At 33.6% G+C, this 14,998-nt stretch overlaps 1 protein-coding gene across 1 annotated transcript in view; it reads left to right on the forward strand.

The window, feature by feature from the left end:
* The first annotated feature begins 4,963 nt into the window (after positions 1 to 4,963).
* Positions 4,964 to 14,998, forward strand: part of LOC105839595 (otoferlin) — a 20,576-nt gene continuing 10,541 nt past the window's right edge. Inside the window, exons 1-11 of the mRNA XM_036287522.1 lie at positions 4,964 to 5,916; positions 6,662 to 6,806; positions 7,457 to 7,610; positions 7,730 to 7,898; positions 8,382 to 8,571; positions 9,429 to 9,631; positions 10,115 to 10,292; positions 10,772 to 10,965; positions 11,391 to 11,705; positions 12,447 to 12,779; positions 13,928 to 14,044. Coding sequence (XP_036143415.1) covers positions 5,746 to 5,916; positions 6,662 to 6,806; positions 7,457 to 7,610; positions 7,730 to 7,898; positions 8,382 to 8,571; positions 9,429 to 9,631; positions 10,115 to 10,292; positions 10,772 to 10,965; positions 11,391 to 11,705; positions 12,447 to 12,779; positions 13,928 to 14,044 — 2,169 coding nt within the window. The 5' untranslated portion in view covers positions 4,964 to 5,745. The remainder of the gene's footprint in view (positions 5,917 to 6,661; positions 6,807 to 7,456; positions 7,611 to 7,729; positions 7,899 to 8,381; positions 8,572 to 9,428; positions 9,632 to 10,114; positions 10,293 to 10,771; positions 10,966 to 11,390; positions 11,706 to 12,446; positions 12,780 to 13,927; positions 14,045 to 14,998) is intronic.

Genomic DNA, 14,998 nt, shown 5'->3' on the forward strand with positions numbered 1-14,998 from the left:
AAACTAATACACACTGCAAAAGCATTAATTGCTTCTTCGAAATTTGTTTAATGGTTTTAAGGATATTAATTTATGGGAAACAGTGTTCAAGTGTAAAACACAAGTCGCGTTATTGCTAAATGTTTACAAAATAATCATTGACGTTGGACGCAAAGAAAACAGGGAGAGCAAAAGGGAAAAGGTGGGAAGAGAAGATCGAGAGGAAAGAAAAGAAACGGAGAACGAGATAGGCAAGGAAAAATATAGAAGGCAGACTGGAGTGTGAGGGAGTAGGCGGAATAGAAGAGACGAGATCATGTAGGGGGTGGAATCGCACAAAGACTGCGCAAAACACACAAACAGGCGTATTACAATAATGGCCGTGCGTGTTGTACAAATACGATATCGGCTTGAGGGGGTCTGCCGCACGGGCACGTGACCCTCTCAAAAGGGCTTGCAGCATAACGAACACCCCCGACGGCGAGGGGGCCCCCCCGTCGGGGGTGCTCGTGTTCCGCGACCAGTTAGCAGGGTTAACTTACAACCCCGCGGCTAACACGCTTGTCTCGAACCCTGAGAGTTAGCTTTTTTCCTCCTCTCGTTTTATTATTGTAAGTTTTTTTTTTTCGTTTTTTTCACTGGCGCGCGCGTCATTGCGACGATTACTCTCGGTAATTTTGCCCGCTTTCCGCATTTTCGGGGGACGAAAAATTTACGGCGCGCACATTGCGCCATAGCAATTTAGACCTTCATTAAAGGCAAGTTGGTAAATTTAAGTTGATAATGACGTTGCAACGCTATAATGAATTCAGTAAAATCTCAAATAATTGACCCTATGAGACTACTTTTGTTATTATCTTCCTATTCAGAATTATGCTAGAAAATTGGAGAGAGAAGACGAAGCGTGCGATTTGATCCCTTACTGAAATTTAATCTTTAATAGAGACTTTAAGAAGGAAACATATTGTCAAACCAATTAAAAATTATTTTTACAATTAAGTTGTTGTCAAAATTTGAATAAATTGCTTTTGTAATTTTTTAATTATTATAAATATTAATATTAATTGAACTAATAAGTAAAATCTCTTTTTTAAGAAAGTCAATTATTTGTGTCATACAACATATGTTAAACTTCTTAGATTTTTGAGTTTTAAACAATAGTATTCCATATGTTACGTCCAGCCTTATGGGATTTTACTCTTTATTCGGTAGGAAGGATATCTCAGGGAGAACAGGTAAGGCAGGGAAGAACGTAACAAAACGTGTAGAATTCCCGTAGGCACACAGTTTAAGGAGGGTATGTGCCTCGGGTCGAACGCACTTTTTATGACTCAAAAATATAGGTCAACGTGCCGATAGGCCCGCTATAACCCGTTTCGAGTCGTACGTTCGTCGGTCCAAGTTTCGAGTCAACGAATTGAATCGCTTTAACTCGGGATCGGACCAGGTGCAGTCTTTGTTCGGGATAGACGAGATCGTTGTTAATTAAAATAAATGATAAAGTTTCACATAAAATTAACAAAAGTATTTATTCTAATAACAAATAAAAATGAAAATATAAAGAAATACAAATAAGCGCTGAAGTCGTGATTTAACATAATTTGTTGGCTATGAATTTATAAAGATTAAATTATAAGAATGGTTCTAAATAAATTTCGCAAGAGTTTACAATGTTTAAAAATACGCAAAGGGTTATAAAAATAGATTTTCGATTGAGTTTACAAAAGTTTTAAAAGTTTAACAAAGGGTTATTAATAAAATAAAAAAAAACACAAAGGTTATTAATATAAATTTCGGAAGTGTAAAACTAATGGGCAGCTTTTTGTTTGTGAGTTACATTATATCTTAAGTAATTCGGAGAGAGAAGGTTAGGAAAGTGCAGACTCTTGAAAATTAAAACCGTGAATTGTTGTTTGGACTCTCGAACACTAAGGGCGGAATTCGCATACCGGAACGCCCGGTCGGACTCTCGAGCAACAGCCTCTGAATCCGCGCACCGGAACGTCCGGTCGGATTCTCGAGCAACAGCCTCTGAATCCGCGCACCGGAACGGCCGGTCGGACTCTCGAATGACCGTCTCTGAATCCGCGCACCGGAACGACCGGTCGGACTCTCGAGCTGCCGGGCTCGCATCCGCAAACCGAATAAAGAAGGGGGACGAAAAACTCTAAGAGAGAATTATTTATAAATAATAGGAAGGTGTCTTAAAGAATTAAAATGGAAGGGAGATGTTACCATGAGTAACGTAAAAACCAAAGAAATTATGATTGTGGGACTTACTCATTGTTGGTTCTCGAGCAAATTTGTCGGAATCGAATAGATTTCTTGTCCGGATGGAACGGCACTAAAGTCTACTTGCGCACTGATTCTACATGATTACTAACTAGCTAACTAACTCTAAAACTGTAACTCTAAAACTTTACTCTCCATTACTATTACTGACTATCTATTACTGACTGCTAAACTCTTATTACTGGTACTTTCATTACTGACTACTATTGCCTACTATTACTAACTGGTATAAAAAAAACAACTGACTCCCTTCAAGATTTGGTATTATATATATATAGAGTCTTACAAGGGGAGGATCCAGAGATAGGTGGTTCAAATATTCTAATTGGTAGGATTCTTTTTCAGGATTGTGTGGTGGGTGAATTCTAAGTTTTCTTATTGGAGAAATAGTTTTTCCTTTTTGCCCAATCATACGTTAAGTAATCTGTCGAAAGTTTCTCTGTTTCCTCCCACATTCTTTCAATTTTATCGAAGGGATCCGACCTATCGCGTAGGTTATCTTCCCTTTGGGTTTAAGAGATAAATAATTTTTTCTATTGTGCTAGACGCGCTACGGTATGGGTTGCAGATGGAGGAAACGGTTATTTATTTTTTGCTTATGTTTAGATACTTTATTGCTCATTTTTTGTGAGCAAACGTGAAACTTTGCTTAGATCCCATGGTTGTTTTTTGAATTTCTATCTTCAGAATTTATTATTTGTTGACTCAATATTCAAAGGAGTCGGAATTATCTACTTGGTCGTTTCGTCCATCTATGTTTGTTATTACGTTTCTAACAGACTAATCCTAGACACATAAAAATTATCGGAGACCGTTGAAACGGAATTTCTTTTGTAAAATTATTTGTTCCTCTGACGAAGGGAAATCGTGGAGTCTGCCGGACGTAACACATATTTTTCCATGATTCTATTCAATATTCTATTATATCAAATAAATTAAGAAGGTAATTAAGTACTTAATTGTTGTCTTCAACATAAAATTTAATATCAACTTTTGCGATTTCTCCGTAAAGACGGGATAATTAATTTTGCGACAACGCGCTTGCATGAGAAAATTATATGCGTCGAACGTGAGCGAGTAGTCCATTCTCATTAACGACGATCCGCATCCTCGACCTCGTCCGCATTTTATTCAACTCTTTTTTTCACACTAGATTTCCATAATAATAGAGAGAAACGCGTCGATATCGATGACGAACGTCGTCAATACGTTTCGCATAGTTGGTGATTTGTAAGGGAGAAACGACGATTCGAATAAACCATTGTGGGGCGTGTAATGGAGGGTGTATATTCGGAAACTATTACGGGCACGTTTCATACATTTCGCCACGTGCAGTTACAAGTTGTAAATCACATGTACGTGCGTTTCCCGTGAGTTCAGCCGCAAACAAGAATCCTTTTGTCGAATGGACAAATGGATAAAAAAATTGTTTTATATCTTTATAAAAGTACTTTCAATGTCTAACGTAGAGTGAATAAAGTCCACTTAATTTATTTTATTTTGTAAAACTCTAATAGACTTAATATATATATATTAATATAATATAATCTATAATTTCTTTTAGACTATATATTTTTTAAATTCCAAGTAAAGAATTTAAAAGGAAAATGAAATTCTTGTTTCTAAAACTTTAAAAATTCTATAGGTACAAAATTTTTAAATGTGTACGTCGCCAATTTTATACAAAATTTAAATTTGAAATTAAAATTTCTACATATTTAAAATGAAAAGCTTTTCTGTTAAAGTAATAGAATACCATATATGATAGAAAATCTTATGTTTTAATAAAATTTATTTATATTAAAATGAAGTAAATTTGTTTATATTAAAAAATAGTTAAAAAACTTTTTTGTGAAAAAAATTAATAAGTATTTATGATAAAGAAACATAAGAGAATTAAGCGTTTAGTATTTTTTTAATAAAAAATACTTTTACATTCAGGATTGTAATTCTAGTTTAATTATGCGTTAATATTTTATATTACGACTGCATTTTGATTGCTGTCAGGACAGAAAAAGTACTTTGTCAGGTGAGGCCTGTATTTACACGCACTGACACAAAATTGACGTGTGAAGCACGCACTTGTGTCTGACAGCGTGGCCTTCGACGGAAATGTGAAGTCGGGGTGTAGACTCTATAATTCGAATATGCGCAGTTTTTGTTTACAGAAAAATTATTACGAGATAGATTATATGTTAAAAAGTCGAATTCTAATTCGAAGAAATACATTAACAAGATAAGGGGTCACATATTATTAGAAATTCAGATTTTCTAAAAATAACTTTATTATTTTTGATAGAGAACAAACGTAATAATTAAATTTGGTGCGTTTTTAAATTATTTGTCGCGTGACAATTAAAAACGGAAATAAAACAAAATTTTGTAAATGTAAAATAATGATAAATAGTAACTGTAATTGCGACAATCAACGATTTCACCAGAATTCAAGGACTGCAACCCAGTCACATATGTGCTATAGGACAATCTACTCTACGGCGCAAGTTTCAAATAATAGAATTGTTTAGTATTGTACATTAAAATTATTAATCTTAAATTTTATTTTTGTAATTTTAAATTTGAATCTAAACCTTTCATAATAACAAATTTTTGAAAAAGATAATAATTATTAAAAAATTATAATTATAATTTATGTTAAAATTTATATATAATTAAATTAGTGATTTATAATATTTTAAAATAAAATCATAATCAGATTTTCCAAGTTATGAATGTTATTCTTTTTTATATTATTTGTTTTATGATGGAAGTGACAAATGATGGAACCTCAAGTTGAATTGAAGGAAACCAACAGTTGGTAAGGACGAAAAAATGAAAATTGTGCTGTCGATTCAATGATTACAATCGAGAATATACCTTCAGTCAGCATGGTTGCATGAATATCATCTGATGATACATAGACACAAGTTTGAATCTGTTAATAAACTATTTTGTGTAAGTAAATAGAAAAGAAAAAAATAAATCTGTGAAATTTTATTGCAAAGAATGTAATGATAAATCGAAAAGAAGTCAAAATAATGATATTTTAATTGACAAAAAATCTATTATTTTTCTTATAGATTTGCAAAATATGCAATATGATTTTTTATACATAAATGTATATATGTTTAATACTTTGTTTTAATGCAACTTATTTACAGGTTCTTATTGACATAAATATGTATATAGAACAAAGTATTAAATATACAAAGAAAACGCTTTGTACAATGTAAAGATTTTTGTAATGTTTTGTTGTAAATATTTTCTTTATACGAGTATATACATACGAGTGTACACATAAAACTTTATTGAACGCATCGAAAGTACTCTCATATCTTGTTCGTCACCTTGTAGCCGCCTTACATAAATTCAAAGACGTCACGCTTTGAGTGTCCAGAAACAAACAAACAAGAGTTAAACAAATGTAAATCGCACCTGGCATGCGGCCAATATCGGCGATCGATTTTACGGCTCGCGATGCCTTTCAAGAAATTCAAGCCAAAGTTCTCTATTTATCAAGTTTGCATAACTATACTCGAAGCAAAGCACTTGCCGCAAAATGCGAATCCACTGGTCGTTGTCAAAGTTGGAAATCGCAAGAAAAGGACAGTAGTACGAGAGAGGACTGATAATCCCATTTACAATGAGGTAAAGTTCTATCTAGTCCATCGAAACCGATTCACATCAAACGCTCGACTCAAAATTGTAATAGTTAGAAAACATTGATAGATTACGTTTGTCTTTGAATGATAAGATATTGAAATTCTTGTCAATTTAATTCTGAAAATTGAAAACTTAAATCTTAAAGTTTAGAGAAAATTTTTTTTCTGAAAGCGAATTTAGCGAATTTTCTATGTTTTTAAGTAATAAAATATTTAAATTCTTAACTCACAAGACTTAAAACTTAAAATTAAAAACTGAAAGTTTAAAGACTAATTTCCTTTAGGAAACTTTTTAGATTCTTTGGAATTTAGATTTGTGGAGTCTTGTAAATGATGTCATTTACATGACTCCAAAAATCTAAATATTGTCTCATATTATCGATATTAAATGTGCAATTTATACAGTTTTTAAATTTGAAATATTTTTAAAGTTTTGTGGCTTTATCGTCTTTTATAAAACTATGAACCTTTTATTTATTTTATGGTCGATTTAAAATTTATGATTGAAGTAAAATCATGGAACATTAAAGTTCCCTAGAAGCTCTACGGATTCTCTCATATTCACAGTAATAAAATCCTTCAAATTCGAGAACTTTAACGTCAAAATTAAAGGTTTTATGTACTTTCCTAAAATGCACTGACATTTAACTGTCGAAATACCGGCGCGTTTAACGAAGATATTTTATTCGCGTGGATTTGCACATTTACCTTCTGCCCTTTAATATACACAGTACTTCGTATTCAACTTGACATGCAGTTTGGACGATCTGCTGAACACAGGAATCACGATAGCGGTGTACCTGCGCCACTTTCTGCGGCGATTAAAGTTTCACGGAAGTATTTCCTTCGAAGTTGCCACAGTATGGGAACAACCAGGTTACTAAAAAAGAAAAATAAAGGAGGAGATAAAGAAAATGCGGACGTACTTTACAGCTTTGCTACTGATACATAAATTAGAAGGAAGAGACAAATTTTTCCTAAGTAACAAACAGTATAATAATTTTCACAAAGTATACACGGTGTTTTCGAAACTCGATTTGAACTTAAAAATCGTCAATATGTTTTCAAAATAAAATAGCATATTTCTATTAACTTGTGATCAACATCTTAAGGTCAACATATTCTATGTAATTGAATTTGTAAATTGTATTACTACGTTAATAAAAATTTGCTATTTAATTTAAAAGAAAAAGAGAATGTTGATGATCCCAAAATCTTGCAAAATAATAAGCGCAAAAGAAAACGCTGCCTATCATAATATTTGCCTCTTCGCAAAACGCGAACAACTCTTGCCTTGGATATTTCTTCAGTATTTCTTATTATTAAAAACAACAGAGATATTTTAATGATCGAGTTATAGGAAACATCCTGTGTAAACACACTTCCGTTTACAAATGAAAATGAAGAGATATCTTAGGTATCGGGGAAATATCGCTACGGAAATTAAAGAGAAACACGTTCGATTTTTTAAGAAGCTCGATTTTTAAGATGTGTACGTACATATACGTTATTGCACCCGCACGTAGATCGCCAGTACTACCGTAAGTGGGCCGTGCTGACGGACCCGAAGGATCTCACGGCGGGCCCGAAGGGTTACGTGAAATGCAACATCACGGTGAACGTCAAGGACGAGAAGGTGAAGGCGCATCCGGAAGCAATGGATGAGGACGACATCGAAGGGTAATCGCGAACGAGATAAATTTCCATTATCGACATATCCGTAATTTATATCGAGTGGCTTGTCAGAATTTCCGTCGTTTGTGCTCGAATCCTGTGGGGACCTGTTTAAATGAACGTAGGAATCTACTGCTTCCCATCGGCGGTGAGAGACTGCCCTTCCGGCAGCGCGCTCGATACGTCTTCGTCGTCTATCGTGCCGACGGTCTGCCCGACATGAGCAGCTTGTGCAGGAAAACCGATTTCGAGAACGTTAATCCCTACGTGCAAATATCGTTCGCCGGAATGAAGGTACTGAAAGAATTAATATCTCGGCTTCCGCTTGGAGATCAAATTTTTTAATGTCCTCAGCGAGAATGAGTATATATAATATTTGAATTATATTTAACCTTTGCCCGGTACTGTGGGGTCGATCTGATCCCAACTAAATTCCCAATTTTCAATTAACTATCGAAAATTTATGAAGATCTAACTGAAAATCAAATTTTAATTCAAACAACTATTTCATCTCAAAGTAAGATGTTTGAAAGGTGTAATCTGTAATTTTTTTTAAGTCAGTAATGTCAATGTCTTCTTTGCGGCAAGCATTTCTGTTCGTTGGGGTTTCAACAGACCCCAGTGTATCGGTTATGAAATTCCGCTAAAGGATACCGGGTGAGGGTTAATGCATATTAACCGCCTCTACTGTCGATTAGAAATATTTATTCAGAACGGACACACGGTTTTTTTTTTTGCGCTGTTGAACAAAACGATTATAGACTGTAATGCTTCCAGGGGTCGACGAGTGAGGCATGGCAGACCTATTCTCCGAAATTCAACGAGGCTATCACTTTCAAGGAAATGTTTCCCGTTCTCTGCCACCGCGTGAGAATCACTATAAAACATCGTATCGACAGTTGCCGGACTTGCATCGTAGCAGTTCATATCCTGGACACAACGAAGATCTCGAATTCCGGAGAGTACGGTAAGATTACTAAATAATTCGTTGCCAAGAATAAAGAACGAGCCAAGGAGATACGCGATTGCTTCTGGAGAAACTTTGGAACAAATACCTTTTCACATGACTGTTCCTTCCTATCGCAAATATTTGCTTCAAATTCGAAAAATTAATTATTCGATAAACTCACATTTTCAAAGAAACTTTTATATTGTGATAAATTATCTCGCACGGAGATAATTCTTCGTAATATAAAATAAAATGTTGAAAATGTTGATAAAGAGTTAAAAGTATTCATTTAATCACGTTGACTTTAATCAAATATACATTTTAACTTAATGGTTTGTTGGATGCACTTGTCCTACAAATATCAGTCAAGATAATTTCAAATTAAATATCAATTAGGGTTAAGTAAATGCTTTGGCGGAAAAGTGGACGAATTCCTTCTCCTGCATTTTCCTTCTAAAAAATTCAAACCTATTATTTAAAACTAAAATTAGGTTTGTGTACAGATTAAATTTTGTTTAAGAAGCAAATGCACAAGATCGGACGAACATTTATTTAAATATGTACACGTGATGTAGAATGTTCATTTGTTGATAATTTTTTAAATAAACAACGAGCTAAAATTTTTTTCAATTTAATTAGAATCACGTCCTTAACAATATCTTAAAGTCATTAAAATCAAAGTTGTATGTAGTTTTATCAAACATTTGTTTTTATAAAATATAGTTTTGCCACTTTCTACATCAATCTTTTTTAACCTGATTTAATCCGCGTATTCGTATCACAAATGTGTACAAAGTTCGAGTAAATGTTCGAAAGTAATAAAGTAAGAGCGCGACATGAGAAATTGCGAAAGATAGCATTTGTCCTGCCAACAGGATTCCTGCCGACTTACGGGCCGTCTTTCATCCACTTTTACGGATCCGGCTCGGTGGAAAAGAACGGCTGCTCGGGCAAATGCTTGACGGCAATGCCTTTGTATCGCGGAAGGGTGCTTCTGTCACTGAAAACTGAAATGGATGACCCAGAAGCATCCCCCGGAATCGGGGTTGAGACCGTTCCAGCATTTCCCATTATTGAAGTGATTAGATTTGTTGTTATGCTTCGGTTTTGCGATTCTTTACTTTATACTTATATTTTAAAATCCAACTCTCTCTTATAGAAAAATCCAATTTCCGTGACAATAATTTTTATAATTCCACTAAAAAATTCTTTTTTAATTTATTAATTTTATTAAACAAATTTAATGTATTTTTTAATTGTTCTTTATTAATTTATTAATTTTATTAAACAAATTTAATGTATTTTATAACTGTAGGTAATTACGTCAAATTAAAACTTTTAAGTATAACAAGAGAATGCTTAAAATATTTTTAAAATCTAATTTATTCAAATAATTTTTTCCTATTAATTATTTAAAAGCTTTGATTAAATCAAATTTAGACAATTATGCAGAATATAAAGAATTGTAAACACTAAAATTAAGTAAAAAAGTGTAATTATATTTTTGCGTGAAATAATTTTTGATGAGACTTAAGGAAAACTTATATTTTAAAAAATTTAGAAAAGCCTGTGGTCGACCGAGGAATATCTCTTGGTTGGTGTATTGTATGACGTGTGTTTGATCGACCGTTCTCGATTTGGATCGAAATTAATTAGCTTTGAATTGAGTCTGGGAAATGCGGGAAATCAGCAATTTCCGTACAGTCAATGCGTCGAAAATAATGATGACAGCCAGTCAGGTGTGCCATAAACCTTTATTCTCGCTCATCATATTATCGCGTCTATCCGAAAGAGAAAAGAAAAGTTTAGTGTTAAACGTGACTGTAAATATCGAAACAGAAACGGGAATTTAGAGACAATTTGGAGACACTTTGTTTCAAATACCTAGTATTTTTCTCTTACCTTTCGCAACCCCTAAATACAGTCGTGATTGATACATCGCGATTCCTACAGGGTTCTCGACGGGAGAGACAAATTTTTGGGTTTGCTGGGAGAGACGATTGTTTAGGGTACGAAATTTATGTTGCGCGACTTGCTACTTTTCCTCAACTTGCTACGGCATCTTTACGAATTTGTCGCTGTTGGTTACGACCACTCTGTACTTGTCGTATGTAAAGTATCTACTTTCAACGCGAGATATAAGAATCAGAAGGTCACATTTAACATTGAAACTTGCCATGAAGACATTCTTTTACCTGTTTATTCTCGTCTTCGGCAGAAAACGAGTTGCCGGTGAAGCGATTGATATTCGAAAGTCAATCAGCTCCGCGAACGACCGGCACAGTGAATGGCATGTATAATTACGTGCCTTTAGGATCCAGGAAGCCTTGTTTATACGTCAGATCTTGGTGGCCAAATTTGGAATGGCGGATAAACAATAGCAACATTCTTCAGCATATCTCCGAATTTTTGGTATGTTGTAATCATATGTCACAGTATTAAAATTTGTTATCGTAAACGTGTAAATTTTTAATTGGTAAACCTTTGAAGTTTGCTGTGAAACTATATATATAATATAATGTATATACTAAAATTATGTTATATTAATTTTATTAAAATAAGATTATAAGCAATTAAATGTTCTAAGAAATCTTACTTTGAATATATAAATATTTTTAAAATAAACTTTGTTTATTGAAAAGTTCATAATTTTTTGCCTTTTTTATTTTTAAATATTTTTAGCGCAAAACTAATATAAAGTTATTAATTATTATTAAATAACTTAAACTAATACAAATTTTAAATAAGACTTGAAGCGTCTTAAACGTAATTTTTTAATTGTTAAAGACCTTGCATGCTAATTAAAAACATTAGAAATAATTTCAATCTACTTTCAGGAAACAAGATTAGAAAAACTAGAAGTTCTTATAACTACGGAGAAGCCGATAGCCTTCGAGGCTTATAACGAGACGATTCGCGCATTGAAAGTTTACTGCACGCGTTACTTGCACGTGTTAGACACCGACAGGTGTGAAGACAAAGGAGGAACAACCAAACTTGATCGTCATCGCGCAAGTTTGTGTCGCACAAGTGTCGAAGACATTCTCAAGAGGATCAAGATCAATGGCGAACTTCCCAACAATAATTACATGAGGATCGCGATGATCCATGCATATCAATATTTAAGAAACTTGAGAAATCTGTGTGATGATGTAAGTTAACAATGTGTGTCGACCAAGAAGAGGCAAAGTTAAAAGAAAAATGACGTAATACTTCTGTCGCAAAATTTCGGGATGTAAGAAGAATTAACATGTTGCCCGTTCAAAAATTCTTGCACGCCTCATCAGAGTTTTTATTATCAAATGTATACTAATGGTGAATTCGGTTAGGTGCACCAGTGCGCACTAGTGCGTCCTCGTTTAGCGTTTCGTATTCTGTTGGCTTGTATTCAGAATGGGAAAAACTAAACGAGGGTGCACTAGTGCGCACCGGTGCATCCAACCGAATTCGCCATTAGATATTGTGTAATATAATTAAATGTAAGATTTTATATTTGTGGATATTACAAGTTGTGAATTCTTTATTAATGTTGTTATTTAATGTTGTTTACTTATTTATACATTATTCAAATTTTTATATTAAATTTATATTGGATAATTTTGTTCACTATTGACTACGCTGGCGATTAACATGTTGAAGATTTTCTTAAATATTGTTAAATACAGATCAGAAAGTAATTTTATGTTGGGCCATCAAAATAATTATGTAAGATGTTCAACCTTGATAATATTGCCGCAAAAAATTTTGACAGCGATCAATATAAGCATTTAATATAACTTTCCTAATGATTCAACGTAATTATTTTCAGATCTATATTTCAGCAAAATTGTTTTCTTTTTCTACTTACGATTCCGATCCTATGTGATTGATCGCTCGATATATTATTTAATTAGCCTCAGCATAGTTTGCCGGATGTCTTCATCTGGATGATCGCCGGCTCGAAGCGAGTCGCTTATTCACGACTGTCAGCCGAGCAGATCATCTACTCTGAGGAAGCGATCGAAATGGGCGGGAAATGCGGCCGGCTAGTCAATCTATTCCCGAGGAATCCGGACGACGAAAGGGAACCTGTCGAATACAGCGCCTGCAAAATCGAGGCATTTTTGTGGCTTGGCAACGCGAAGTACGCCGCGGCGTGTTGGAGCGCGATTCCGCCGGGATACGAGATCGATCACGGTAGAAACGTCGACACCTTCCCGAAATACATCGAGTACAATCAGTCCTCGGTAAGAGACAGGTGAAAAGCTCGCGGGAGAGCCTTTAGGACGCTTAAAAGATACAGCTCAAGCGTGACACTTACCTTCGAAAGAAATCAGATACTAACACTGACACTCGATAGATGTTGAATTATAAATCGTAGCGCGCTTGACATAGAGTAAGGTGACACAATTTCAAGCTGTTTTCTTTTTGGCGAATATTTTTATTTTTCTTAACACTTAAAATTTAGTGTAATTTAAAAGTTTGCAATCTGAATGAGGTAATGTAACAATATAAAAGAAAATTATTAGCAATGAGATCAACGTCGTGATTTACTTTATTTAAAATGTAATGCAATAAGTATAACTCCAACATGACATGGTACGAATTACACAACTGATATTCCCTTAAATATTTTTTTGTAATATTATTTAATATAATGTTAGTAGAAAATCACCAGAATATTGATACAAACTTCTTAAAGTTATATTCCGTTTTTCCTTGGAAACTAAACATTCTATTTTATCTACCCTCTATCGTGTATAAGAGGTGTTAAAGATCCCGATGACTTTTCGATTTTGAATTATTCAACAAACGGAAGGGATCGATTTTCCCTTATAAAATAAGTTGTTGATAGCGAAAACTTTTTTATTAAATCTCCCCCTAATCATAACCTTTTAAATTCTTGAAGAAAGTATAAAAATGAAGTTATTAAAAATGTATTAAATGAAACAAAACTATTTAAGATTACTATTATTATTATTGTATACAAAATATTTATGATCATTTTTCTTGGAAATTTTTTTAAATTTTAAACAGAATATATTAGAAAGACTTTTTATAGGAAACACATTACTACCTATACTATATTATTAAAAAATAATAAACTAAAGTGTTAAATTTGAAAATGGCAGAATGATTAATAGAGTAAGGATTATGTAATAAAATTTACAAAATTAAGTGATTGTACAGCAACTTTTTCCTAAGCGATTTAACATACTTTCAGTATTTCTTGTGCCAACAAAAAATTTATTTAGAATTAAAAGTAAAGTTATAACGTTTTATGACAAAAAATTAAAAAATAACAAATTTGGGGAAAGGGCAGATTTGAATTTTCGAATTCTCGGTACGCTCATGCACCTTACCCTGTCGTGACAATGCGACATAATCGTTCCAGACGTTCCAGTTACGAGCCCACATATTCCAAGGTCGCTTTGATCCGGGAATGGACGTTTCCGGTCTGCTAGACTCGTTTGTACGCGTCGTATTTCGGGGATACATGGCCTCCACGCAGGTGAGTTACGTTTAACGCTTTAACGGAATGTGCAAATTTCACTTTCCCAGTTTTTGAATCTTTAAAATGAAATTTTGAGCGAGATACAGGTCGGGCACCGCCGCGGCGTTCCATTTCATCGTGATGATCACCGTGCCGTATGCATACACAATCACCATACCGTGAAATTTCTGCGGCGTGTATTCCTATGACATTTCACTTTGAAACGCACGAGTGTAACGACCGATGTAATATGACCGTGATTAATGTTGCACGCGCAACATTTCGTTCTGCTTGTGCGGTTGACAAATATTAAAATATATGGTTAGTTGCATCTGTATTTACTATATAAAAGGACCGTAATCCCGCTGGACTTAAAGCCGATTCGTTCTATATTAATAAGATAATACCATTCATGACCAACAAGTTTTAAATGACGTCAGCAGCATTATTTATTATCGTCACCTCGATATTATGCAATGCGATTAATAAGGTTGGATTAATGATCAATTTAAGATGTGATAAAACTGTTTGAAAACATTGATTCGGTATTTATTCTTTCTAATAATTATGGATAGAAATTATAGTTGGTGAAAGTCACGGTTGAATGAGGCATGTGTGGGATTTAACGTTTGGCCCTGATCCGATTACCTAAATTCCGCACTTAATAACAGATGCAACACATTTAAAGATTTGTACCGACACGGCATACATAATCTAACCCAAATTTGGTATACAAACTAATAAATTTTTAATATTACTTTTAAATTAAAATTCTAGAAATAGATTAACTTGTAAAAATCCTCTACTACTTTATTAATTGTAATCGATAATTTTCTTATTTTATTGAACTTTTTAAACTTTATATTATTTTTTACAATTATTATCCAATAATACAAAATAAATATTACACAATCAAAGTAACTAAACTAAGATAAATCAACTATATCAAATTAATTATTTAAATATGTTTGT

Source organism: Monomorium pharaonis, chromosome 5 (genome assembly GCF_013373865.1).
Source record: "Monomorium pharaonis isolate MP-MQ-018 chromosome 5, ASM1337386v2, whole genome shotgun sequence".
NCBI classification, from domain to species: domain Eukaryota; kingdom Metazoa; phylum Arthropoda; class Insecta; order Hymenoptera; family Formicidae; genus Monomorium; species Monomorium pharaonis.